At 44.7% G+C, this 25809-nt stretch overlaps 1 protein-coding gene across 1 annotated transcript in view; it reads right to left on the bottom strand.

Moving 5' to 3' along the window:
• The window catches only part of fbn2a (fibrillin 2a), a gene marked incomplete at both ends in the record, with an annotated part of 247780 nt that overhangs the window by 154336 nt on the left and 67635 nt on the right, over window positions 1-25809 (bottom strand). Inside the window, 3 exons of the mRNA XM_084159776.1 lie at window positions 6731-6874; window positions 14854-15078; window positions 16508-16660. Coding sequence (XP_084015902.1) covers window positions 6731-6874; window positions 14854-15078; window positions 16508-16660 — 522 coding nt within the window. The remainder of the gene's footprint in view (window positions 1-6730; window positions 6875-14853; window positions 15079-16507; window positions 16661-25809) is intronic.

Below are 25809 nucleotides of genomic sequence, written 5' to 3'. Positions count from 1 at the left end.
CTCGACCAGCACATTAGACAGCACAACATTCCTCTCTCGACCAGCACATTAGACAGCACAACATTCCTCTCTAGACCAGCACATTAGACAGCATAACATTCCTCTCTCGACCAGCACATTAGACAGCACAACATTTCTCTCTCGACCAGCACATTAGACAGCACAACATTCCTCTCTCGACCAGCACATTAGACAGCACAACATTCCTCTCTCGACCAGCACATTAGACAGCACAACATTCCTCTCTCGACCAGCACATTAGACAGCACAACATTCCTCTCTCGACTAGCACATTAGACAGCACAACATTCCTCTCTCGACCAGCACATTAGACAGCACAACATTCCTCTCTCGACTAGCACATTAGACAGCACAACATTCCTCTCTCGACCAGCACATTAGACAGCACAACAATCCTCTCTCGACTAGAGGTGCAATTAAAGGGCCAGATGCGCAATTAAAGGGGAATTACACTCAAAAATCCAAATGTGTTCGTTTTCTACCAGACCTAAAACAAAAAAAAGGTATTCTGATGTGATTTGAGCATTGACATGGACTCAGAACAGCCAAACTAATAAATGGGGAAGGAAATTAAAAGGAAAACAATGTGACTGTACATCTTCCATCATAAGAAAATAATTCATAGCGTCTCATTTATAGTACTTAGCTACATGCATTGTTGATATGTCCGTCACAAAACAAAACAAACATGATCAGAGAGAGGGGGTCATTACCATACCCCTTCTGCCATGGTACACTCCCCCATGTGGCTATTTGATCATAATGTACAGTCGTGGTCAAACGTTTTGAGAATGACACAATTGTTAATTTTCACAAAGTCTGCTGCCTCAGTTTTTCTGATGGCAGTTTACATATACTCCATAATGTTATGAAGAGTGATCAGATGAATTGCAATTAATTGCAAAGTCCCTCTTTGCCATGAAAATGAACTTAATCCCCAAAAAACATTTCCACTGCATTTCAGCCCTGCCACAAAAGGACCAGCTGACATCATGTCAGTGATTCTCTCGTTAACACAGGTGAGAGTATTGACAAGGACAAGGCTGGAGATCGCTCTGTCATGCTGATTGAGTTAGAATAACAGACTGGAAGCTTTAAAAGGAAGGTGGTGCTTGAAATCATTGTTCTTCCTCTGTTAACCATGGTTACCTGCAAGGAAACACGTGCCGTCATCATTGCTTTGCACAAAAAGGGCTTCACAGGCAAGGATATTGCTACTAGTAAGATTGCACCTAAATCAACCATTTATCGGATCATCAAGAACTTCAAGGAGAGAGGTTAAATTGTTGTGAAGAAGGCTTCAGGGCGCCCAAGAAAGTCCAGCAAGTGCCAGGACCATCTCCTAAAGTTGAATCAGCCGAGGGATCGGGGCACCACCAGTGCAGAGCTTGCTCAGGAATGGCAGCAGGCAGGTGTGAGTGCATCTGCACGCACAGTGAGGCGAAGACTTTTGGAGGATGGCCTGGTGTCAAGAAGGGCAGCGAGGAAGCCACTTCTCTCCAGGAAAAACATCAGGGACAGACTGATATTCTGCAAAAGGTACAGGGATTGGACTCCTGAGGAATGGGGTAAAGTCATTTTCTCGGATGAATCCCCTTTCCGATTGTTTGGGGCATCCGGAAAACACCTTGTCCGGAGAAGACAAGGTGAGCGCTACCATCAGTCCTGTGTCATGCCAACAGTAAAGCATCCTGAGACCATTCATGTGTGGGGTTGCTTCTCAGCCAAGGGAGTGGGCTCACTCACAATTTTGCCTAAGAACACAGCCATGAATAAAGAATGGTACCAACACATCCTCCGAGAGCAACTTCTCCCAACCATCCAAGAACAGTTTGGTGAAGAACAATGCCTTTTCCAGCATGATGGAGCGCCTTGCCATAAGGCAAAAGTGATAACTAAGTGGCTCGGGGAACAAAACATCTACATTTTGGGTCCATGGCCAGGAAACTCCCCAGACCTTAATCCCATTGAGAACTTGTGGTCAATCCTCAAGAGGCGGGTGGACAAACAAAAACCCACAAATTCTGACAAACTTCAAGCATTGATTATGCAAGAATGGGCTGCCATCAGTCAGGAAGTGATCCAGAAGTTAATTGACAGCATGCCAGGGCAGATTGCAGAGGTCTTGAAAAAGAAGGGTCAACACTGCAAATATTGACTCTTTGCATAAACTTAATGTAATTGTCAATAAAAGCCTTTGACACTTATGGAATGCTTGTAATTATCATTCAGTATACCATAGTAACATCTGACAAAAATATCTAAAAACACTGAAGCAGCAAACTTTGTGAAGACCAATACTTGTGTCATTCTCAAAACTTTTGACAACGACTGTAGGCTAACCAGAGTGGCCTACCATCAAAAACAATGGAGAAAATGCGTAGCTGTCTATTTACCACCACAAACCGATGCTGGCACTAAGACCACACTCAATGAGCTGTATAAGGCCATAAGCAAACAGGAAAACGCTTATCTAGAGGTGGCGCTCCTAGTGTCCGGGGAGTTAAATGCAGGGAAACTTACATCCGTTTTACCTAATTTCTACCAGCATGTTAAATGTGCAACCAGAAGAACAAAAACTAGACCACATCTAGACCACCTTTACTCCACACACAGAGACGAGTACAAAGATCTCCCACACCCTCCATTTGGCAAATCTCACCATAATTATATCCTCCTGAATCCTGCTTACAAGCAAAATCTAAAGCAGGAAACACCAGTGACTCGGTCAATAAAGAAGTGGTCAGATGACGCAGATGCTAAGCTACAGGACTGTCTTGCTAGCACAGACTGGAATATGTTTTGGGATTCTTTCGATGCATTGAGGAGTACACCACATCAGTCACTGTCTTCATCAATAGGTGCATCGATGAGGTCGTCCCCACAGCGACCGTACGTACATTCCCCAACCAGGAGCCATGGATTACAGGCAACATCTGCACTGAGCTAAAGGGTAGAGCTGCCGCTTTCAAGGAGCGGGACTCTAACCCGGACGCTTATAATTAATCCCGCTATGCCCTCCGACGAACCATCAAACAGGCAAAGGGTCAATACAGGACTAAGATTTAATCGTACTGCATCGACTCCGACGCTCGTCGGATGTGGCAGGGCTTGCAAACTATTACAGACTACAAAGGGAAGCACAGCCGCGAGCTGCCCAGTGACACAAGCCTACCAGACGAGCTAAATCACTTCTATGCTCGCTTCGAGGCAAGCAACACTGAAGCATGCATGAGAGCGTCAGCTGTTCCGGACGACTGTGTGATCACGCTCTCCGTAGCCGATGTGAGTAAGACTTTTAAACAGGTCAACATTCACAAGGCCGCAGGGCCTGCCGGATTACCAGGACGTGTACTCCAAGCATGCGCTGACCAACTGGCAAGTGTCTTCACTGACATTTTCAACCTGTCCCTGACTGAGTCTGGAATACCAACATGTTTCAAGCAGACCACCATAGTTCCTGTGCCCAAGAACACTAAGGTAACCTGCCTAAATGACTACAGACCCGTAGCACTCACGTCTGTAGCCATGAAGTGCTTTGAAAGGCTGGTCATGGCTCACATCAACACCATTATCCCAGAAACCCTAGACCCACTCCAATTTGCATACAGCCCCAACAGATCCACAGATGATGCAATCTCTATTGCACTCCACACTGCCCTTTCCCACCTGGACAAAAGGAACACCTACGTGAGAATGCTATTCATTGACTACAGCTCAGCGTTCAACACCATAGTGCCCTCAAAGCTAATCACTAAGCTAAGGACCCTGGGACTAAACACCTCCCTCTGCAACTGGATCCTGGACTTCCTGACGGGCCGCCCCCAGGTGATAAGGGTAGGTAACAACATCTGCCACGCTGATCCTCAACACGGGGGCCCCTCAGGACGCGTGCTCAGTCCCCTCCTGTACGCCCTGTTCGCCCATGACGTCATGGCCAGGCACGACTCCAACACCATCATTAAGTTTGCCGACGACACAACAGTGGTAGGCCTGATCACCGACAACGATGAGACAGCCTATAGGGAGGAGGTTAGAGACCTGGCCCTGTGATGCCAGGATAACAACCTCTCCCTCAACGTGATCAAGACAAAGGAGATGATTGTGGACTACAGGAAAAGAAGGACCGAGCACACCCTTATTCTCATTGACAGAGCTGTAGTGGAGCAGGTTGAGAGCTTCAAGTTCCTTGGTGTCCACATCACCAACAAACTATCATGGTCCAAACACACCAAGACAGTCGTGATGAGGGCACGACAAAGCCTATTCCCCCTCAGGAGACTGAAAAGATTTGGCTTTGGTCCTCAGATCCTCAAAAAGTTCTACAGCTGCACCATCGAGAGCATCCTGACTAGTTGCATCACCTCCTGGAATGGCAACTGCTCTGCCTCCGACCCGAAAGGCACTACAAAGGGTAGTGCGTACGGCCCAGTACATCAGTGTTGCCAAGCTTCCTGCCATCCAGGACCTCTATACCAGTCGGTGTCAGAGGAAGGCCCTACAAATTGTCAAAGACTCCAGCCACCCTAGTCACAGACTGTTCTCTCTGCTACCGCAGATTGTTAGATTTCAGTGCAGCCTTTGATGTTATTGATCATAATTTGGTATTGAAGAAACTCACTTGCTATGGCTTTACATCACCTGCCATCACATGGTTGGAGAGTTATTTATTCAATACATTTTACATTTACGTCATTTAGCAGACACTCTTATCCAGAGCGACTTACAGTTAGTGAGTGCATACATTTTTTTTTTTATACAATAGAACCTAGAGAGTGTTCTTCAATGGAAGCTTCTCTAACATCAGATATGTACAGTGCGGTATCCCTCAGGGCAGTTGCCTTGGGCCGTTACTCTTCTTTATTTTTACAAATGATTTGCCATTTGTTTTACAAGAAGCTAAAATGACTATGTATGCTGATGATTGCACACACTACACATCAGCACCTACAGTCAGTGAGCTCACTGAGACTAAGCAAGGGGTTACAGTCGGTGTCAGAATGGGTAATTAACAATAAACTGGTCTTAAATACATCTAAAACATTCTCTTAGACCTAAACCTCAACTGGAGTTGTGCAAAAAGGGTGTGTCCATTAACAAGTTGAAGCTGAACTCCTAGGAGTAACATAGGATTGTCAGTTCTCATTGGTCAAGTCATATTGACAAAGTTGATGTGTAGATGGGGAGGGGTCTGTTATAAAAAGATCAACTGTACTAGTTGTTCAGACTCTGGTCTTGTCCCGTCTTGATGACTGTCCGGTAATATGGTCAGCTGTCTCAAAACAGAGCAGCACGCCTTGCCCTTAACTGCACACAGAGAACTAACATCAACAACATGCATGATAGTCTTTTATGGTTGAGGGTTGTCGAGAAATTGACTACTTCTCTTCTAGTCTTTTTAAGAAACATGTGTGTTTGAAAATGCCTAACCACTTGAATAATCTATTTGCAAACGTATATATTTTCATACACTTCAAACAGACGTACATATCCACCGTACACCACTATGGGTTTCTTAACGGTACCCAAACCAAAAAACAGATTTAATGCGTAGCTCAGTTAATGCTTTAAAAAACAAATTTAAAAAACATATCGTATAACAGCGCCTCTCCTCTTTCTAAAGATCTCATTTAAATGTACTGTATATAAGAATATGAATACGTATTATATATATTATATAGTGAATAATGTGTAACTATTTATTTTGCGGTTGTCTCTTGGTTTCCTATATATATCTCTTATTTTATTTTATTTTATTTTAAATGTAATGTAATATCTTATGTTGTTCTTGTCTATAACTGTTCTGTACTTCGTAATGTATTTGTACGTTTCGTGTGGACCCCAGGAAGAGTAGCTGATGCATGTGCTGTAGCTAATGGACCCCAGGAAGAGTAGCTGCTGCATGTGCTGTAGCTAATGGACCCCAGGAGGAGTAGCTGCTGCATGTGCTGTAGCTAATGGACCCCAGGAGGAGTAGCTGCTGCATGTGCTGTAGCTAATGGACCCCAGGAAGAGTAGCTGCTGCATGTGCTGTAGCTAATGGACCCCAGGAAGAGTAGCTGCTGCATGTGCTGTAGCTAATGGACCCCAGGAAGAGTAGCTGCTGCATGTGCTGTAGCTAATGGACCCCAGGAAGAGTAGCTGCTGCATGTGATGTAGCTAATGGGGATTCTAATAAACTAAACTAAACATCTGTTGATAGAAAGTGGAAGTTCTGAGAGGACAGCTGGGAAGAGGATTGATGGCCAATAGTCTTCCTGGGTTTGACTAGTAACTCTTTACTTGAAATGTGCTGCCACAATGCTTTCTTATTGCTGTACAGTATTGACAGAGAAAACTTTCCTTAGAGAGTTTAACACTTTTTAACACCCACAGGGTTAATGCCCCACAATGTTAAAATCTAAACTTTTAAAGTGTACGTATGGGATCATCTGAAAAAGTGTTGAATATCTAGAAAAAGGGTGTTGGAAATTAACATTTAAAAAGTGTAATTTAATGAATCAAGAACACTTTACAATGTTAGGGTCCAAAACTGCCTGTGTTGAAATTAACATTTTAAAAGTCAATCAATCAACAACACTTAACAGAGTTCCTGGTATCCAAACACTGTGGGCGTTGGAATTAACATTTAAAAAGCGTTAGCCAATCCATCAAATACACGTATAAAAACACTTTTTTAATGTATTACTGTATAATTACTATACTGTACCGGCACATTCTAGGCGAGCGTCCAGGATGTAGCCGTTGTTGCACACGCAGAAGTAGCTGGAGCCCACGTAGATGCAGCGGCCGTGCAGACACAGGTTGGGCAGCTGCTTACAGAGGTTTATCGTCTGGTTCAGAGTCGCTGTGCCTGTCCAACATACACCATAGTAGCTCATCATAATGACTGTGCTTTTTCCTTCCATCCATCCCTAGCCATTCATCCATCCATCTACTGTGCATTCGGGAAAATATTCAGACCCATTGACTTTTTCCACATTTTGTTACGTTACAGCCTTATTCTAAAATTGATTAAATAGTTTTTTCCCCTCATCAATCTACACACAACACCCCATAATGACAAAGCAAAACATGGAAATATCACATTTACATAATATTCAGACCCTTTACTCAGTACTTTGTTGAAGCACCTTTGGCAGCGATTATAGCCTCGAGTCTTCTTGGGTATGACGCTACAAGCTTGGCACACCTGTATTTGGGGAGCTTCTCCCATTCTTCTCTGCAGATCCTCTAAAGTGCTGTCAGGTTGGATTGGGAGCGTCGCTGCACAGCTATTTTCAGGTCTCTCCAGAGATGTTTGATCGGGTTCAAGTCCGGGCTCTTGCTGGGCCACTCAAGGACATTCAGAGACTTGTCCCGAAGCCACTCCTGCATTGTCTTGGCTATGTGCTTAGGGTCGTTATCCTGTTGGCCCAGCAAGAGCCCGGACCAGTCTGAGGTCCTGAGCGCTCTGGAGCAGGTTTTCATCAAGGAGCTCACTGTACTTTGCTCTGTTCATCTTTCCCTCGATCCTGACTAGTCGCTCAGTCCCTGCCGTTGAAAAACATCCCCACAGCATGATGCTGCCACCACCATGATACACTGTAGAGACGGTTGTCATTCTGGAAGGTTCTCCCATCTCCACAGAGGAACTCTGGAGCTCTGTCAGAGTGACCATAAGGTTCTTGGTCACCTCTCTGACCAAGGCCCTTCTCCCCCGATTGCTCAGCTGGGCCGGGAGGCGAGCTCTAGGAAGAGTCTTGGTGGTTCCAAACTTCTTCATTTAAGAATGATGGAGGCCACTGTGTTCTTGGGGACCTTCAATGCTGCAGACATTTTTGGTACCCTTCCCCAGATCTGTGCCTCGACACAATCCTGTCTCGGAGCTATACGGAAAATTCCTTCGACCTCATGGCTTGGTTTTTGCTCTGAAATGCACTGCCAATTGTGGAACGTATATAGACAGGTGTGTGCCTTTCCAAATCATGTCCAATCAATTGAATGTACCACAGGTGGACTCCAATCAAGTTGTAGAAACATCTCAAGGATGATCAGTGTAAACAGGATGCACCTGAGCTCAATTTCCAGTCTCATAGCAAACGGTCTAATTACTTACAATACCAGTCAAAAGTTCAGTAATTACAATACAGTACATCTCACAGTAGCCAGACTTTCAATACATCTGAAATTGTTCCTACTTTTAATGTTGATATACACTACCAGTCAAAAGTTTGGACACACCTACTCATTCAAGGGTTTTTCTTGATTTTTACTATTTTCTAGATTGTAGAATAATAGTGAAGGCATCAAAACTATTAAATAACACATATGGAATCATGTAGTAACCAAAAAAGTGTTAAACAAATCAAAATATATTTTATATTTTTGATTATTCAAATACAGTGTGGGAAAAAAGTATTTGATCCCCTGCTGATTTTGTACGTTTGCCCACTGACAAAGACATGATCAGTCTATAATTTTAATAGTAGGTTTATTTGAACAGTGAGAGACAGAATAACAACAAAAAAATCCAGAAAAACACATGTCAAAAATGTTATAAATTGATTTGCATTTTAATGAGGGAAATAAGTATTTGACCCCTCTGCAAAACATGACTCAGTACTTGGTGGCAAAACCCTTGTTGGCAATCACATAGGTCAGACGTTTCTTGTAGTTGGCCACCAGGTTTGCACACATCTCAGGAGGGATTTTGTCCCACTCCTCTTTGCAGATCTTCTTCAAGTAATTAAGGTTTCGAGGCTGACGTTTGGCAACTTGAACCTTCAGCTCCCTCCACAGATTTTCTATGGGATTAAGGTCTGGAGACTGGCTAGGCCACTCCAGGAACATAATGTGCTTCTTCTTGAGCCACTCCTTTGTTGCCTTGGCCGTGTGTTTTTGGCTCATTGTCATGCTGGAATACCCATCCACGACCCATTTTCAATGCCCTGGCTGAGGGAAGGAGGTTCTCACCCAAGATTTGACGGTACATGGCCCCGTCCATCGTCCCTTTGATGCAGTGAAGTTGTCCTGTCCCCTTAGCAGAAAAACACCCCCAAAGCATAATGTTTCCACCTCCATGTTTGACGGTGGGGATGGTGTTCTTGGGGTCATAGGCAGCATTCCTCCTCCTCCAAACACGGTGAGGTGAGTTGATGCCAAAGAGCTCGATTTTGGTCTCATCTGACCACAACACTTTCACCCAGTTCTCCTCTGAATCATTCAGATGTTCATTGGCAATCTTCAGACAGCCCTGTATATGTGCTTTCTTGAGCAGGGGGACCTTGCGGGCGCTGCAGGATTTCAGTCCTTCACGGCCTAGTGTGTTACCAATTGTTTTCTTGGTGACTATGGTCCCAGCTGCCTTGAGATCATTGACAAGATCCTCCCATGTAGTTCTGGGCTGATTCCTCACCGTTCTCATGATCATTGCAACTCCACGAGGTGAGATCTTGCATGGAGCCCCAGGCCGAGGGAGATTGACAGTTATTTTGTGTTTCTTCCATTTACGAATTATCACACCAACTGTTGTCACCTTCTCACCAAGCTGCTTGGCGATGGTCTTGTAGCCCATTCCAGCCTTGTGTAGGTCTACAATCTTGTCCCTGACATCCTTGGAGAGCTCTTTGGTCTTGGCCATGGTGGAGAGTTTGGAATCTGATTGATTGATTGCTTCTGTGGACAGGTGTCTTTTATACAGGTAACAAGCTGAGATTAGTAGCACTCCCTTTAAGAGTGTGCTCCTAATCTCAGCTTGTTACCTGTATAAAAGACACCTGGGAGCCAGAAATCTTTCTGATTGAGAGGGGGTCAAATACTTATTTCCCTCATTAAAATGCAAATCAATTTTTAACATTTTTGACATGCGTTTTGCTGGATTTTTGTTGTTGTTATTCTGTCTCTCACTGTTCAAATAAACCTACCATTAAAATTATAGACTGATCATTTCTTTGTCAGTGGGCAAACGTACAAAATCAGCAGGGGATCAAATACTTTTTTCCCTCACTGTAGCTACCCTTTGCCTTGATGACAGCTTTGCACACTCTTGACATTCTCTCAACCAGCTTCATGAGGAATGCTTTTCCAACAGTCTTGAAGGAGTTCCCGCATATGCTGAGCAATTGTTGGCTGCTTTTCCTTCACTCTGCCGTCCGACTCATCCCAAACCATCTCACTTGGATTAAGGTCGGAGGATTCTGGAGGCCAGGTCATCTGATGCAGCACTCCATCACTCTCCTTCTTCAGCCTGGAGGTGTGTTGGGTCATTGTCCTGTTGAAAAACAAATGATAGTCCCACTAAGCCCAAACCAGATGGGATGGCGTATCGCTGCGTGTGTTAGCCATGCTGGTTAAGTGTGCCTTGAATTCTAAATAAATCCCAGACAGTGTCACCAGCAAAGCATCCCCACACCATAACAACTCCTCCTCCATGCTTCACGGTGGGAACTACACATGCGGAGATGATCCGTTCACCCACACCGTGTCTCACAAAGACACGGCGGTTGGAACCAAAAATCTCCAATTTGGACTCCAGACCAAAGGACAAATTTCCACCGGTCTAATGTCCATTGCTCGTGTTTCTTGGCCCAAACAGGTCACTTCTTCTTATTGGCGTCCTTTAGTAGTGGTTTCTTTGCAGCAATTCAACCATGAAGGCCTGATTCACGCTGTACCCTCTGAACAGTTGATGTTTAGATGTGTCTGTGACTTGAACTCTGTGAAGCATTTAATTGGGCTGCAATTTCTGAGGCTGGTAACTCTACTGAACTTATCCTCTGCAGCAGAGGTAACTCTTGGTCTTCCATTCCTGTGGTGGTCCTCATGAGAGCCCGTTTCATCATAGCGCTTGATGGTTTTTGCGACTGCACTTGAAGAAACTTTCAAAGTTCTTGAAATATTCCGTATTGACTGACCTTCATATCTTAAAGTAATGATGGACTGTCGTTTCTCTTTGCTTATTTGAACTGTTCTTGCCATAATATGGACTTGATCTTTCACCAATTAGGGCTTTATTCTGTCACAACACAACTGATTGGCTCAAACACATTAAGAAGGAAAGAGATTCCACAAATTCACTTTTAAGAAGGAACACCTGTTAATTGAAATGCATTCCAGGTGACTACCTCATGAAGCTGGTTGAGAGAATGCCAAGAGTGTACAAAGCTGTCGTCAAGGGAAAGGGTAGCTATTTGAAGAATCTCAAATATAAAATATATTTTGATTTGTTTAACACTTCTTTGGTTACTACATGATTCCATATGTGTTATTTCATAGTTTTGATGTCTTCACTATTATTCTACAATGTAAAAAATTTTAAAAAAATAAAGAAAAACCCTTGAATGAGTAGGTGTGTCCAAACTTTTGATTGGTAGTGTATGTAAATAAGGTTTTTCTGTTTTTTATTTTTAAATACATTCGCAAATTTCTAAAAACCTGTTTTCGCTTTGTTATTATGGGGTGTTTGATTGATGAGACTTTTTTTTAAAAAAATCATCCATTTTAGAATGAGGCTGTAACGTAACAAAAAGTGGAAAAAGGGAAGTGGTCTGAATACTTTACGAATGCACTGCATATACAGTGGCTTGCGAAAGTATTCACCCCCCTTGGCATTTTTTCCTATTTTGTTGCCTTACAACCTGGAATTAAAATAGATTTTTGGGGGGTTTGTATCAGTTGATTTACACAACATGCCTACCACTTTGAAGATGCAAAAGACATTTTTTTTGTGAAACAAACAACAAATAAGACAAAAAAAAACAGAACTTGAGCGTGCATAACTATTCACCCTCCCCCCAAAGTCAAGACTTTGTAGAGCCATCTTTTGCAGCAATTACAGCTGCAAGTCTCTTGGGGTATGTCTCTATAAGCTTGGCACATCTAGTCACTGGGATTGTTGCCCATTCTTCAAGGCAAAACTGCTCCAGCTCCTTCAAGTTGGATGCTGGTGTACAGCAATCTTTACGTCATACCACAGATTCTCAATTGGATTGAGGGCTTTGACTAGGCCATTCCAAGACATTTAAATGTTTCCCCTTAAACCACTCGAGTGTTGCTTTAGCAGTATGCTTAGGGTCTTTGTCCTGCTGGAAGGTGAACCTCCGTCCCAGTCTCAAATCTCTGGAAGTCTGAAACAGGTTTCCCTCAAGAATTTCCCTGTATTTAGCGCCCTCCATCATTCCTTCAATTCTGACCAGTTTCCCAGTCCCTGCTGATGAAAAACATCCCCACAGCATGATGCTGCCACCACCATGCTTCACTGAGGGGATGGTGTTCTCGGGGTGATGAGAGGTGTTGGGTTTGCGCCAGACATAGCATTTTCCTTGATGGCCAAAAAGCTACATTTTTGTCTCATCTGACCAGAGTAGCTTCTTCCATATGTTTGGGGAATCTCCCACATGCCTTTTGGCGAAAACCAAACGTGTTTGCTTATTCTTTTCTTTAGGCAATGGCTTTTTTCTGGCCACTCTTCCTTAAAGCCCAGCTCTGTCGAGTGTACGTCTTAAAGTGGTCCCATGGACAGATACTCCAATCTCCGCTGTGGAGCTTTGCAGCTCTTTCAGGGTTATCTTTGGTCTCTTTGTTGCCTCTCTGATTAATGCCCTCCTTGCCTGGGCCGTGAGTTTTGGTGGGCGGCCCTCTCTTGGCAGGTTTGTTGTGGTGCCATATTTGTTCAATTTCTTAATAATGGATTTAATTGTGCTCCGTGGGATGTTCAAAGTTTTTGATATTTTTTTATAACCCAACCCTGATCTGTACTTCTCCACAACTTTGTCCCTGACCTGTTTGGAGAGCTCCTTGGTGGTGCCCCTTGCTTAGTGGTGTTACAGACTCTGGGGCCTTTCAGAACAGGTGTATATATACTACCGTTCAAAAGTTTGGGGTCACTTAGAAATGTCCTTGTTTTCGAAAGAAAAGCACTTTTTTTGTCCATTAAAATAACATCAAATTGATCAGAAATACAGTGTAGACATTGTTAATGTTGTAAATGGCTATTGTAGCTGGAAGCGGCTGATTTATTATGGAATATCTACATAGGCGTACAGAGGCCCATTATCAGCAACCATCAGTCCGGTGTTCCAATGGCACGTTGTGTTTGCTAATCCAAGTTTATCCTTTTAAAAGGCTAATTGATCATTAGAAAACCCTTTTGCAATTATGTTAGCACAGCTGAAAACTGTTGTGCTGATTAAAGAAGCAATAAACTGGCCTTCTTGAGACTAGTTGAGTATCTGGAGCATCAGCAATTGTGGGTTTGATTACAGGATCAAAATGGCCAGAAACAAATAACTTTCTTCTGAATCTCGTCAGTCTATTCTTGTTCTGAGAAATGAAGGCTATTCCATGCGAGAAATTGCCAAGAAACTAAAGATCTCGTACAACGCTGTCTACTACTCCCTTCACAGAACAGCGCAAACTGGCTCTAACCAGAATAGAAAGAGGAGTGGGAGGCCCAGGTGCACAACTGAGCAAGAGGACAAAAATATATTAGAGTGTCTAGCTTGAGAAACAGACGCCTCACAGGTCCTCAACTTGCAGCTTCATTAAATAATACCCGCAAACACCAGTCTCAACGTCAACAGTGAAGAGACGACTCCGGGATGCTGACCTAGGCAGAGTTGCAAAGAAAAAGTCCAGTGTCTGTGTTCTTTTGCCCATCTTAATATTTTATTTTTATTGGCCAGTCTAAGATATGGCTTTTTTTTGCAACTCTGCCTAGAAGGTCAGTATCCCGGAGTCGCCTCTTCACTGTTGACGTTGAGACTGGTGTTTTGCGGGTACTATTTAATGAAGCTGCCAGTTAAGGACCTGTGAGGCGTCTGTTTCTCAAACTAGACACTCTAATGTATTTGTCCTCTTGCTCAGTTGTGCATACACAACATGCCATTGGAACACAGGACTGATGGTTGCTGATAATGGGCCTCTGTACGCCTATGTAGATATTCCATTAAAAATCAGCCGTTTCTAGCTACAATAGCCATTTACACATTAACAATGTCTACACTGTATTTCTGATCAATTTGATGTTATTTTAATGGACAAAAAAATTGTTTTTCTTTCGAAAACAAGGACATTTCTAAGTGACCCCAAACTTTTGAACGGTAGTGTATACTGAGATAACGTGACACTTAGATTGCTGTCACGCCCTGACTCAGGGGACGCTTATATGTTGAGTCAGGGTGTGTATATTCCTTGTTGTGCTTTGTCTATGTTTAGGATCTAGTATGTCTAGATCTATGTTGGCCGGTGTGGTTCCCAATCAGAGGCAGCTGTCGCTCGTTGTCTCTGATTGGGGACCATACTTAGGCAGCCTATTGGCACTGTCTAGTTGTGGGATCTTGTTCCTTCTAAGGTATGTTGTGTGTTCTACCTTGGACTTTTCGTTTCGTTTCGGTTGATGTTTTGTCATTGTGTTTAATAGTTAATAAACATGTACGTATATCACGCTGCGCCTTGGTCTGACCCATCATTCAACGAACGTGACAATTGCACACAGGTGGACTTTATTTAACTAATTATGTGACTTCTGAAGGTAATTGGTTGCACCAGATCCTATTTAGGGGCTTCATAGCAAAGGGGGTGAATCCATATGCACGCACCACTTTTCCGTTATTTATTTTTTAGAATTTTTTGATACCAATTTGGACTATTTTGTGTATGTCCATTACATGAAATCCAAATAAAAATCCATTTAAATTACAGGTTGTAATGCAACAAAATAGGAAAAAAACGCCAAGGGGGGTGAATACTTTTGCTAGGCACTGTAGATACTGTACACATCGTACAGCTTGCAGAGCCTATGCTTTCTGTTGAATGTGTGGGTGCTTCTAGTGCATGTGGAGGTTTTCATACCTAAATCTGGCCTTTGTCCATTTCCATTAGGAACCCCTTGGCCATTCAGAGTTGTATCGTAGCCACTGTTGGTTCTAGATGGATCATACCCACCATTGGGCCTGGACGGGTCGTAGCCACCATTGGGCCTGGACGGGTCGTAGCCACCATTGGGGTTCGGTCTCCCTCCAAAGTCTCCATCTGGGTAGGGTAGGACTCCTTCGACACACAGCCGGCGGTACTCCTCTGGAGGATGGTGAGACAAAGGTCAAAAGGTTAGTCAGCAGTGAGAGGAAGGGCAAACATAGGGCCTTCCAAGGAGACTTAGCCCCACACACCGTCGGGATGATGGTGGAACAGGTTTGAAAGTTCAAACATCAATAGGTTTGCCAGCAGTGATAGTAGAGGTCAAAGCTCAAAACTACAGTGTGCCTTGAAACATATCCTGTCTAAGGACACTAAGCCATACTACTTCTAACCCTTAACCATAAGTCTCCCTTTGACATCAAAGCATCAAGTCAGTTGGTTGCTCTGAGAGCACACACATGCTCTCTAAAGCTCTCTATAAGATGTAAAGCAATCGCAAACCACCATCCTGTTCTGTAGGCCACAACGCAGCAATACTTTTGAAAGTTCCATGAACATTATTGGACAAGTTCATGTTTTCCTCATACGATTCTCTCATTTTGTGCTTACTGAACATGACCCAGCAGACATTCTGGCCCCCACAAACCTGAGTTGCTCATCTCGGTCCTCTAGACTTGAGGTGAAACCAACCTGAGTTGCTCAACCCTGTCCCCCTAGACTTGAGGTGAAACCAACCTGAGTTGCTCAACCCTGTGCCCTAGACTTGAGGTGAAACCAACCTGAGTTGCTCAACCCTGTGCCCTAGACTTGAGGTGAAACCGACCTGAGTTGCTCAACCCTGTACCCTAGACTTGAGGTGAAACCAACCTGAGTTGCTCAACCCTGTGCCCTAGACTTGAGGTGAAACCGACCTGAGTTGCTCAACCCTGTACCCTAGACTTGAGGTGAAACCGACCTGAGTTGCTCAACCCTGTACCCTAGACTTGAGGTGAAACCGACCTGAGTTGCTCAACCCTGTACCCTAGACTTGAGGTGAAACCAAAGCAACACATGCCAGTGAAGTGGGCGTTGGAGGAGCAGGCATCCTGTGTGCTCTGCCCAGTCTGGGGTGAGAGCCAGAGGAAATGGGGGAGAGTGCCAGGGGCTTTCAGAGCCCTCCAGTCTACCCTGACATAACCAAGGTACCATTCTGTTACACCTGCTGCAGCAGAACACTATCTGTTACCGCTTGACAGGCGCTTTGAACTGGGCTCAGCATCAGATTCAGCGTTCTCCAAGCTGCTTGTTGAGACTCAGGTTTTCAAGGGCTTTTTAGAATGCAGTTAAGGGCAGAACTTGCATAACTCTTTGGTACAGAGAAATATAACTATGGAAATGTCTAAAGGTTTTGACGTTGAAGTAGCTAATAATGATAGTCATTCACAAATGACACTTCATAGGGTATGGCGATAGGCAACCCTGGTCCTAGGAGATTGTCACGTCTATACATTACATTTCTTCACTCTAAATGTTGCAGCACACTAACTAAGCACCAGGCTTGCCAACCAAACATTGGGCATAGGAGGAATACTATAGATTGGTGACTCACCTGATCCTTGGGCGGGGCATATTTCAGACAGGGCCCCTCGTGCCCAGCAGCGCCCACTGTCACAGCAGCATGTGGTCTTACTGAAGAGGCCAGGCAGCTCCTGGGCACAGCGCCCGTTCAGCAGTCCGCCGAAACACGAGCCTGCCCGCTGGTCTGTGAGAGAAGGAACAAGACATGACATCACATGGTTAGTTAACACGGTTAGTTAACACAGTTAGTTAACACAGTTAGTTAACACAGTTAGTTAACACGGTTAGTTAACACAGTTAGTTAACACAGTTAGTTAACACGGTTAGTTAACACAGTTAGTTAACACAGTTAGTTAACACAGTTAGTTAACACGGTTAGTTAACACAGTTAGTTAACACAGTTAGTTAACACGGTTAGTTAACACAGTTAGTTAACACGGTTAGTTAACACAGTTAGTTAACACAGTTAGTTAACACAGTTAGTTAACACGGTTAGTTAACACAGTTAGTTAACACAGTTAGTTAACACAGTTAGTTAACACATACTGTACACCTTGTAGGTCATAGGTGACAAGGACGTTGTCACAGACACACACTGTCCCAGGGTGAGAGGCAGACGGACAGGCAGACAGATGGGCAGACAGGCAGACAGACAGACAGACAGGCAGACAGACAAGCAGGCAGACAGAGACAGACAGACAGACACAGACAGACAGACAGACAGACAGACAGACAGACAGACAGACAGACAGACAGACAGACAGACAGACAGACAGACAGACAGGCAGACAGACAGGCAGACAGACAAGCAGGCAGACAGATGGGCAGACAGACAGACAGACAGACAGACAGACAGACAGACAGACAGACAGACAGACAGACAGACAGACAGACAGACAGACAGACAGACAGACAGACAGAAAGCAGGCACACACACGCACGCACATCCACAAGGCCGTCTTGTGGTGTATGGGTACATGCCTAATAATTCACCCAATGTTTCAAAATGTGCTAATTCATCCTTCTCATATCTTTACCATTTGAATTCCTTAACACTGTTGCTAATTTCACTGATCTAATAGCTGCTTTATTTAACCCTGCGACCTATGGCGAACTTTACATTTTGTCGTAAACACGGGGAACCACTTTGCCATCGTTTCCACATGATTCCTTGATGTGAAATATTACAGAAATCTGTCAGGGGCACATGAGTTAATTTAGATTAAGTCAAAACACACTGTCATCGCTATGACAATAACAACAGTTGGTACATAGTTAGTCATTACTTTGTAATGACATAGAAATACAGTTATCTTGTTACCTTGTTATTGCACAAGTGGAAAACAGTGGAACAGTGTTGTGTTTGAGACCTCCTAAAGCGAGACCGATTCACGACCAAGACCGGAGCAAATCGAGTCCGAGTCAAGACCAAGACCGGAGGGGGTCGAGACCGAGTCAAGACCGAGACCAGGAAAATGCGAGTCCAATTCAAGACCAGGATTGTAATTTTGTCAAATCACCACATAATAAGAGTTCAAAATGTCCAGTATTTCTGTGTTCACATTTCAGAACAACATATGGATTCTTTAGACATTCAGAATAGAGAAAAAATGCATGCTGAGGGAAAATAGAGCCACTCTACAAATTATTACTAACCCAAACACAGTGGAGAACAATGGGCCTTCTACACCTTCAGAGAAAGGCTAAGGATTTATAAAATAATGATTATAATAATATAATAATAATTATAATATAATTTTCAATGATGTTCTGATTTAATCTCTTCAGTTTTTGATGGAAAGGAACACTGCTGGTCTCTGGGGAGATACATCTAGCTAGCTAAGTCAGCCATTCAACGGTATTAGGGCAACATTTTCGAGTGACAGTGGAATCAACCAATCACATTTTGACTTAATGGGTGGGACCGTTTTTACAAAAACGTATGGAAACTTCTGCCTTCTTGAAGGCCAACATGTTGCTACGCAATAGCAAGCAGTAGTTTTCCCACGGTCTAGCTAGCTAGCTTTTGTTGTCAGCTAATTTGCAGCGGCTGCAGCAGGTGTTATCAAGGAGAATGTTGTTGCTAATTTGTTAGCTTTTCCCTTTTCAATATAATAACTTTCAACAAGAAGTTACGTTTCAAATGATCATCATCTGGTGAGTGGAACTGTGTTTCTTATTGCAGCGCGCTTGCTGTTGTTAGCCGTCTCTTTGAAAATAACTTGTGTGAAACATTGTTGCATTTAAAGTGGAACTGAAAGCATTTTAGCAACAGGAAATCGTATTAAAATCTGTTCATATACACCCCCCAAGGAAGAATATGACACTTTTTCAAAAAAAAGTCTGACCAGCGACCACGTTTTTTCACGTTGTCATAAATTCACAGAATGTTTGGGAATGACGTATACTAAGGCATTTGTGGAAATTCTATAGTAATATAGAGTTGGAAAGCAGCCGTGCTTTTGGACAATTAATAGACACTACAGTAAATAAAACCGAATAAACACGTCTTGTCCAGGACCAGAGTCTAAACAAACCGGTGCGCTATAGCCAATCAGAGCTACAGTAGGCCTTTATACAAACAAGCCATTTGCAGCACGGGTCTGCCATGATTCACTTTGAACCGGACTGTGTGTTTACAGCTCAAGCTAACTGGCTAAAGTTGGATAGCTTGCTAGCTAGCTACTTCCGGACACGAGAGAACAATGAGAGAACACCTCACTCTGACCATTTTAATCATCGTAGCAGAGCTGGTTAGGCTGTTTACATGTTGTTATCTAGAGCGTTCTTGACAAACTATTATTTTTTTGCCTTCGTTTACTGACACCGGTCATATTCAGCGGGTGTTGCGCATTCGTAAATTCATCAGTGGTTCTGCGCTCTGGCACACTCAGACGAGAGAGTGCTCTGAAATCGAAGTAGATAGCCAGAGTGAATTTGCGAACGCAAGAGATATGCTAACTCGATAGCAGTCGTTCAAGTTCTTGCTAGCTAACGTTAGGCTCCATGTTTTTAGCTTGCTTCATAAATAGGTACGCTAGCCTATTAGCCACGTTATGACTGACTTGTGATCATTGCCCTTGATAGTTTGATTGTATTGACATTCCCAGCCTTAGTTACATTCGTCCGTTTTTTGTCCAGAATATTGAGCAATTGAAACTGAAACATTGCATCCCGAATGGAGCTGTGATTTACAACCTGATAGCAATATTGTTTGGACTACCAAGAAATGTATTGGTGAATTATATTAACCATGTATTGAACTGCATCCATCTATTCTGCCAACAACGCCTTAGTGTACGTCATGGAACGTTGAGTCAAATATAACCTATTTGTAAAACCAATTATAAAGTTGATTTTTGTAGCATAAACTGGGAATATGTTATTTGTTATTTGTATTTTATTTGTTTCATATCTGCAAAGTAGTTAAAACACTGTCAGTTCCACTTTAAACTTTAGGTCACTGGTTACTTTGTGTGCTAAATGTGAAATGTTTTTTTTTGCAGTGGGAAGTAATAATTGTACATTTCGATTGGGAAATGCTTAATGGTTGTGTTTTTGTATTCTTATGATTGGGACCTACCGGCTTATTATGTCTGAGTTTATGGACTGCTTATCCTTTAACATCATGCTGTGTGTGACTGCTGTCTTTCCATCGGCCCTATGCAGTGGTGTAGTGGTGCCTGGAGATGTGGGTATACTCAGATTTTGCCTTAAAGTTCCCAAACGGCCCGCCCAGCGAAAGAAAGGCACCCTGTGTGAAAAATCCTATGTTTTCCTATGTTTTTTATGAGTTTTCCTATAGATTTTTCAGATTATCACGCTCAAAATCAAACTTTTTTAAATATAAAAAAATACAAAAATGTGATGGTCTAAGTCCACAACAATTCTTAAACCACATCAAACTGATTGGTTGGGCCTGTCAGGGCCTGGCTCCCCAGTGGGTGGGCCTGTCAGGGCCTGGCTCCTCAGTGGGTGGGCCTGTCAGGGCCAGGCTCCCCAGTGGGTGGGCCTGTCAGGGCCTGGCTCCCCAGTGGGTGGGCCTGTTAGGGCCTGGCTCCCCAGTGGGTGGGCCTGTCAGGGCCTGGCTCCCCAGTGGGTGGGCCTGTCAGGGCCTGGCTCCCCGGTGGGTGGGCCTCTGTCCACCCAGGCCTATCCATGTCTACGCCCCTGATTCAAACAGCGCATGATGACAAATGCGCATCACAAATAGCCGACTAACCAACATTTCGGACTAAACTTTTTCAGTATCTGGTTTGCAGACCTTGAGATGCTTCTTACGGAGCCACTCCTTAGTTGCCCTGGCTGTGTGTTTCGGGTCGTTGTCATGCTGGAAGACCCAGCCACGACCCATCTTCAATGCTCTTACTGAGGGAAGGAGGTTGTTGGCAAGATCTTGCGATACATGGCCCCATCCATCCTCCCCTCAATACGGTGCAGTCGTCCTGTCCCCTTTGCAGAAAAGCATCCCCAAAGAATGATGTTTCCACCTCCATGCTTCACGGTTGGGATGGTGTTCTTGGGGTTGTACTCATCCTTCTTCTTCCTCCAAACACGGCGAGTGGAGTTTAGACCAAAAAGCTATATTTTTGTCTCATCAGACCACATGACCTTCTCCCATTCCTCCTCTGAATCATCCAGATGGTCATTGGCAAACTTCAGACGGGCCTGGACATGCGCTGGCTTGAGCAGGGGGACCTTGCGTGCACTGCAGGATTTTAATCCATGACGGCGTAGTGTGTTACTAATGGTTTTATTTGAGACTGTGGTCCCAGCTCTCTTCAGGTCATTGACAAGGTCCTGCCCTGTAGTTCTGGGCTGATCCCTCACCTTCCTCATGATCATTGATGCCCCACGACGTGAGATCTTGCATGGAGCCCCAGACCGAGGGTGATTGACCGTCATCTTGAACTTCTTCCATTTTCTAATAATTGCGCCAACAGTTGTTGCCTTCTCACCAAGCTGCTTGCCTATTGTCCTGTAGCCCATCCCAGCCTTGTGCAGGTCTACAATTTTATCCCTGATGTCCTTACACAGCTCTCTGGTCTTGGCCATTGTGGAGAGGTTGGAGTCTGTTTGATTGAGTGTGTGGACAGGTGTCTTTTATACAGGTAACGAGTTCAAACAGGTGCAGTTAATACAGGTAATGAGTGGAGAACAGGAGGGCTTCTTAAAGAAAAACTAACAGGTCTGTGAGAGCCGGAATTCTTACTGGTTGGTAGGTGATCAAATACTTATGTCATGCAATAAAATGCAAATTAATTACTTAAAAATCATACAATGTGATTTTCTGGATTCTTGTTTTAGATTCCGTCTCTCACAGTTGAAGTGTACCTATGATAAAAAATTACAGACCTCTACATGCTTTGTAAGTAGGAAAACCTGTAATTGATAAGTCATATACCTCCACTACACTACTTTGATACGTATCAGTAGAGAATAAAAAGTGAGTATACGCAATACCCACTGAAACAAAAGTGGGGCGGCAGGTAGCTTAGTGGTTAAGAGCGTTGTGCCAGTAACCGAAAGGTCGCTGGTTCTAATCCCTGAGCCGACTAGGTGAAACATGTCACGATCGTTGACACATGATGAAGCGGACCAAGGCGCAGCGTTGAAGGTGAACATATTATTTATTTAGAATGATCACACGATCAAAACAACAACGATAACGTGACGTCTACGGTATAACACAAACCAAATCAGAACAAGATCCCACAAAGAATAGCTGAAAACAGCCTACCTAAGTATGGCTCCCAATCAGAGACAACGAGCAACAGCTGCCTCTGATTGGGAACCACCCTGACCAACATAGATCTATATGATCTAGAACAAAACCCAAAACATAGAAAACACAACATAGAAGCTACCCCGTGAAACTAAACATAGAAAATCCACACCCTGGCTCAACATTTCAGAGTCCCCAGAGCCAGGGCGTGACAGTACCCCCCCCCCCAAAGGCGCGGACTCCGACCGCGCCAACAGAACACCACAGGGGAGGGACCAGGTGGGCACTCCGCCTTGGCGGCGGATCCGGCTCTGGGCATGATCCCCACTCCCTCTCTAACCCCCCACAGTACCCCTGGTCCGGTCTGGCCCTGCTGGCCGGAGCTGGACTGACCACTGGTGGAGCGGATTGCTCTAGCTCCGACGTGAAGCATCTGACCGGTGCCGGACCAGCCACCGGTGGAACAGGCACGGGCCGTGCCGGACTGACGACGCACACCACTGGCTTGGTGTGGGGAGCAGGAGCGGGCCGAGCCGGGCTGTCGAAGCGCACCCCTGACTTGGTGCGGGGAACAGGCACGGGCCGTGCCGGACTGACGACGCACACCACTGGCTTGGTGTGGGGAGCAGGAGCGGGCCGAGCCGGGCTGTCGAAGCGCACCCCTGACTTGGTGCGGGGAACAGGCACGGGCTGTGCCGGACTGACGACGCACACCACTGGCTTGGTGTGGGGAGCAGGAGCGGGCCGAGCCGGGCTGTCGAAGCGCACCCCTGACTTGGTGCGGGGAACAGGCACGGGCCGTGCCGGACTGACGACGCACACCACTGGCTTGGTGCGAGTGGCAGGAACAGGCCGGACCGTACTGGGAACACACACCACTGGCCCTACGTGGGGATCAGGAACAGGCCGGACCGGACTGGCAACACACGCCAGTACCTCTCGCCGTGCCTCTACAACCTCCTTCCCCCTGGTGACCAGTGACTCCCGTAACCTGGCGTCCTCCTGCTGCCCCGTCGTCCACGGCGTTAGCCCCCCCCCCTAAAAAATGTATGGGCTTCACTCCTACCCGTGGCCAAGGCCTCCATCCCTCTTGCCAGACTCGCACTCATCTCCTCCCACGTCCATCCTCTCTCCTCGTCACGCTGCTTGATCCAGTCGAGGTGGGATCTTCTGTCACGATCGTTGACACATGATGAAGCGGACCAAGGCGCAGCGTTGAAGGTGAACATATTATTTATTTAGAATGATCACACGATCAAAACAACAACGATAACGTGACGTCTACGGTATAACACAAACCAAATCAGAACAAGATCCCACAAAGAATAGCTGAAAACAGCCTACCTAAGTATAGCTCCCAATCAGAGACAACGAGCAACAGCTGCCTCTGATTGGGAACCACCCTGACCAACATAGATCTATATGATCTAGAACAAAACCCAAAACATAGAAAACACAACATAGAAGCTACCCCGTGAAACTAAACATAGAAAATCCACACCCTGGCTCAACATTTCAGAGTCCCCAGAGCCAGGGCGTGACAAAACATCTGTTGATGTGCCCTTGAGTAAGGCACTTAACCCTAATTGCTCATGTAAGTCGCTCTAGATAAGAGCGTCTGCTAAATGACTAAAATGTAAATGTATAGGGCTTATACCTGGGCCACCACTGGCCCTTTGTGTTTTACAAAAAGTGCACTCTCCTACATGAGTGCGCTGGTATTAAGGTTGCTGACCGAGTACAAATGTACCTGACACAGAGACAACACCAAGACACTCACATGTGGTCTGGAGACCGGACTCGAGACAACACCAAGACACTCACATGTGGTCTGGAGACCGGACTCGAGACAACACCAAGACACTCACATGTGGTCTGGAGACCGGACTCGAGACAACACCAAGACACTCACATGTGGTCTGGAGACCGGACTCGAGTACTACAACACTGCAGTGGAATGCCCACATGTACACATTGATTTTATTGTCAGTTAACACACATAACACACATGCGTAGGCACACACACACACACACACACACACACACACACACACACACACAGTACTTCAGCTAGGTGTGGGTAGAACTGGGAGCGCCAATACATCCCCTTTTTAAACACAAAACCTTTACGGCTGCATATTTTCGACAGTGCAGTGCGAGAGATGGCTGTGCTTCCCACAGTAGCCTGGCTGGCTCTACTTTATATGGGTCAGCAGGGAACTTCTGAAGAACTAGAGTACGGTCCAAATGGAACCCTATTCCCTATATAGTGCACTACTTTACATTAAATGGCACCCTATTCCCTATATAGTGCACTACTTTACATTAAATGGCACCCTATTCCCTATATAGTGCACTACTTTACATTAAATGGCACCCTATTCCCTATATAGTGCACTACTTGAAATTAAATGGCACCCTATTCCCTATATAGTGCACTACTTTACATTAAAATGGCACCCTATTCCCTATATAGTGCACTACTTTTGACAAGGGCCCACAGGGTGCAGCCCTGGTGTTGTCTGACATCCGTGGCTCGAGGCCCTGTATGCTCGTGGGCCTCAAGAAAGAGCAGAGGTTTTACTTTTAGATACAGTAGAGACCCTGCGCTTAAAGTACACATTTAGGTATGTAACATTTAGAGTTACATTGTATCACTACAATTGAAATGCTGAAAAGCACATATGTTGTAATTACATCCACATCATGTTAATCAAACAATATATATATATATATATTGGCATATAAATTGTTATTTATATGCCAATTGATTACAAATGTATTTCACAATACTCCAACTAAGCATAACCCTGAGCGATCTTAGAAATGGTATCCAAAATAAATATACACCCTTGGGGAAAATCATGGGGGTCCACATCACATCTGCCAATCGCAACCAAAACCCAGATGTCAACATTTGTTGACTTGCACAGCTAAACGTTATCTTATTGTTCTCATTTGCAATAAATACAGAATGCCAATTGGCTCCTTTCATTGGTCTAGTGGTCATAAGAATGGATTCTCTCTAAAGCCTCTATCAGAGTCTGTCCCAGTGTTCTAGAATATTGGACCGTTGGCTTTCATACTTTCCAAATTCTCAGCGCGGCTCAAGCAATTTATCCAATTGTCAACACATTCAAATGAATGGAGGAGGCATACATGGAGCCGTACTGGTTGGGAATTGTGGGGAGGTGTGTGTTCGGGCTGTACGTTGGTCATAGAGCCGCGTAGCTTTCACAAAGGGACGCAGACTATTGCGTCTCTACGCCTTTGCACTCTGAATTACGCTTCAGAACTCTCTAAGGAGCCCCACCCATACCCTAGGTACAGGTCTAGTGTCAGCTTCCCCTCCCCCAATCCTAACCTTAAGCATGAATAGGGGAAATGCAAAACTGACCCTAGATCAGCATCTAGGGGCAACTTCCCCCTACACCACCCTAACCTTTGCCAACCCTCCCTCCTGGAGAGCTACAGTGTGAGCATACAAAGAAAACGGACTGAAACAGAGAGGGACTCCCTGAACTTTGTCCAATACGAAACACTTGTTTTGCTACAAAAGTTTTGCCACGGTGTGCCCTAATGAATACGACCCTGGTTCTACTAGTCAG

The sequence above is a fragment of the Coregonus lavaretus genome (assembly GCF_964263955.1).
Source record: "Coregonus lavaretus genome assembly, chromosome: 4".
NCBI lineage: Eukaryota > Metazoa > Chordata > Actinopteri > Salmoniformes > Salmonidae > Coregonus > Coregonus lavaretus.
This window is presented reverse-complemented; position numbering and strand designations above follow the sequence as displayed.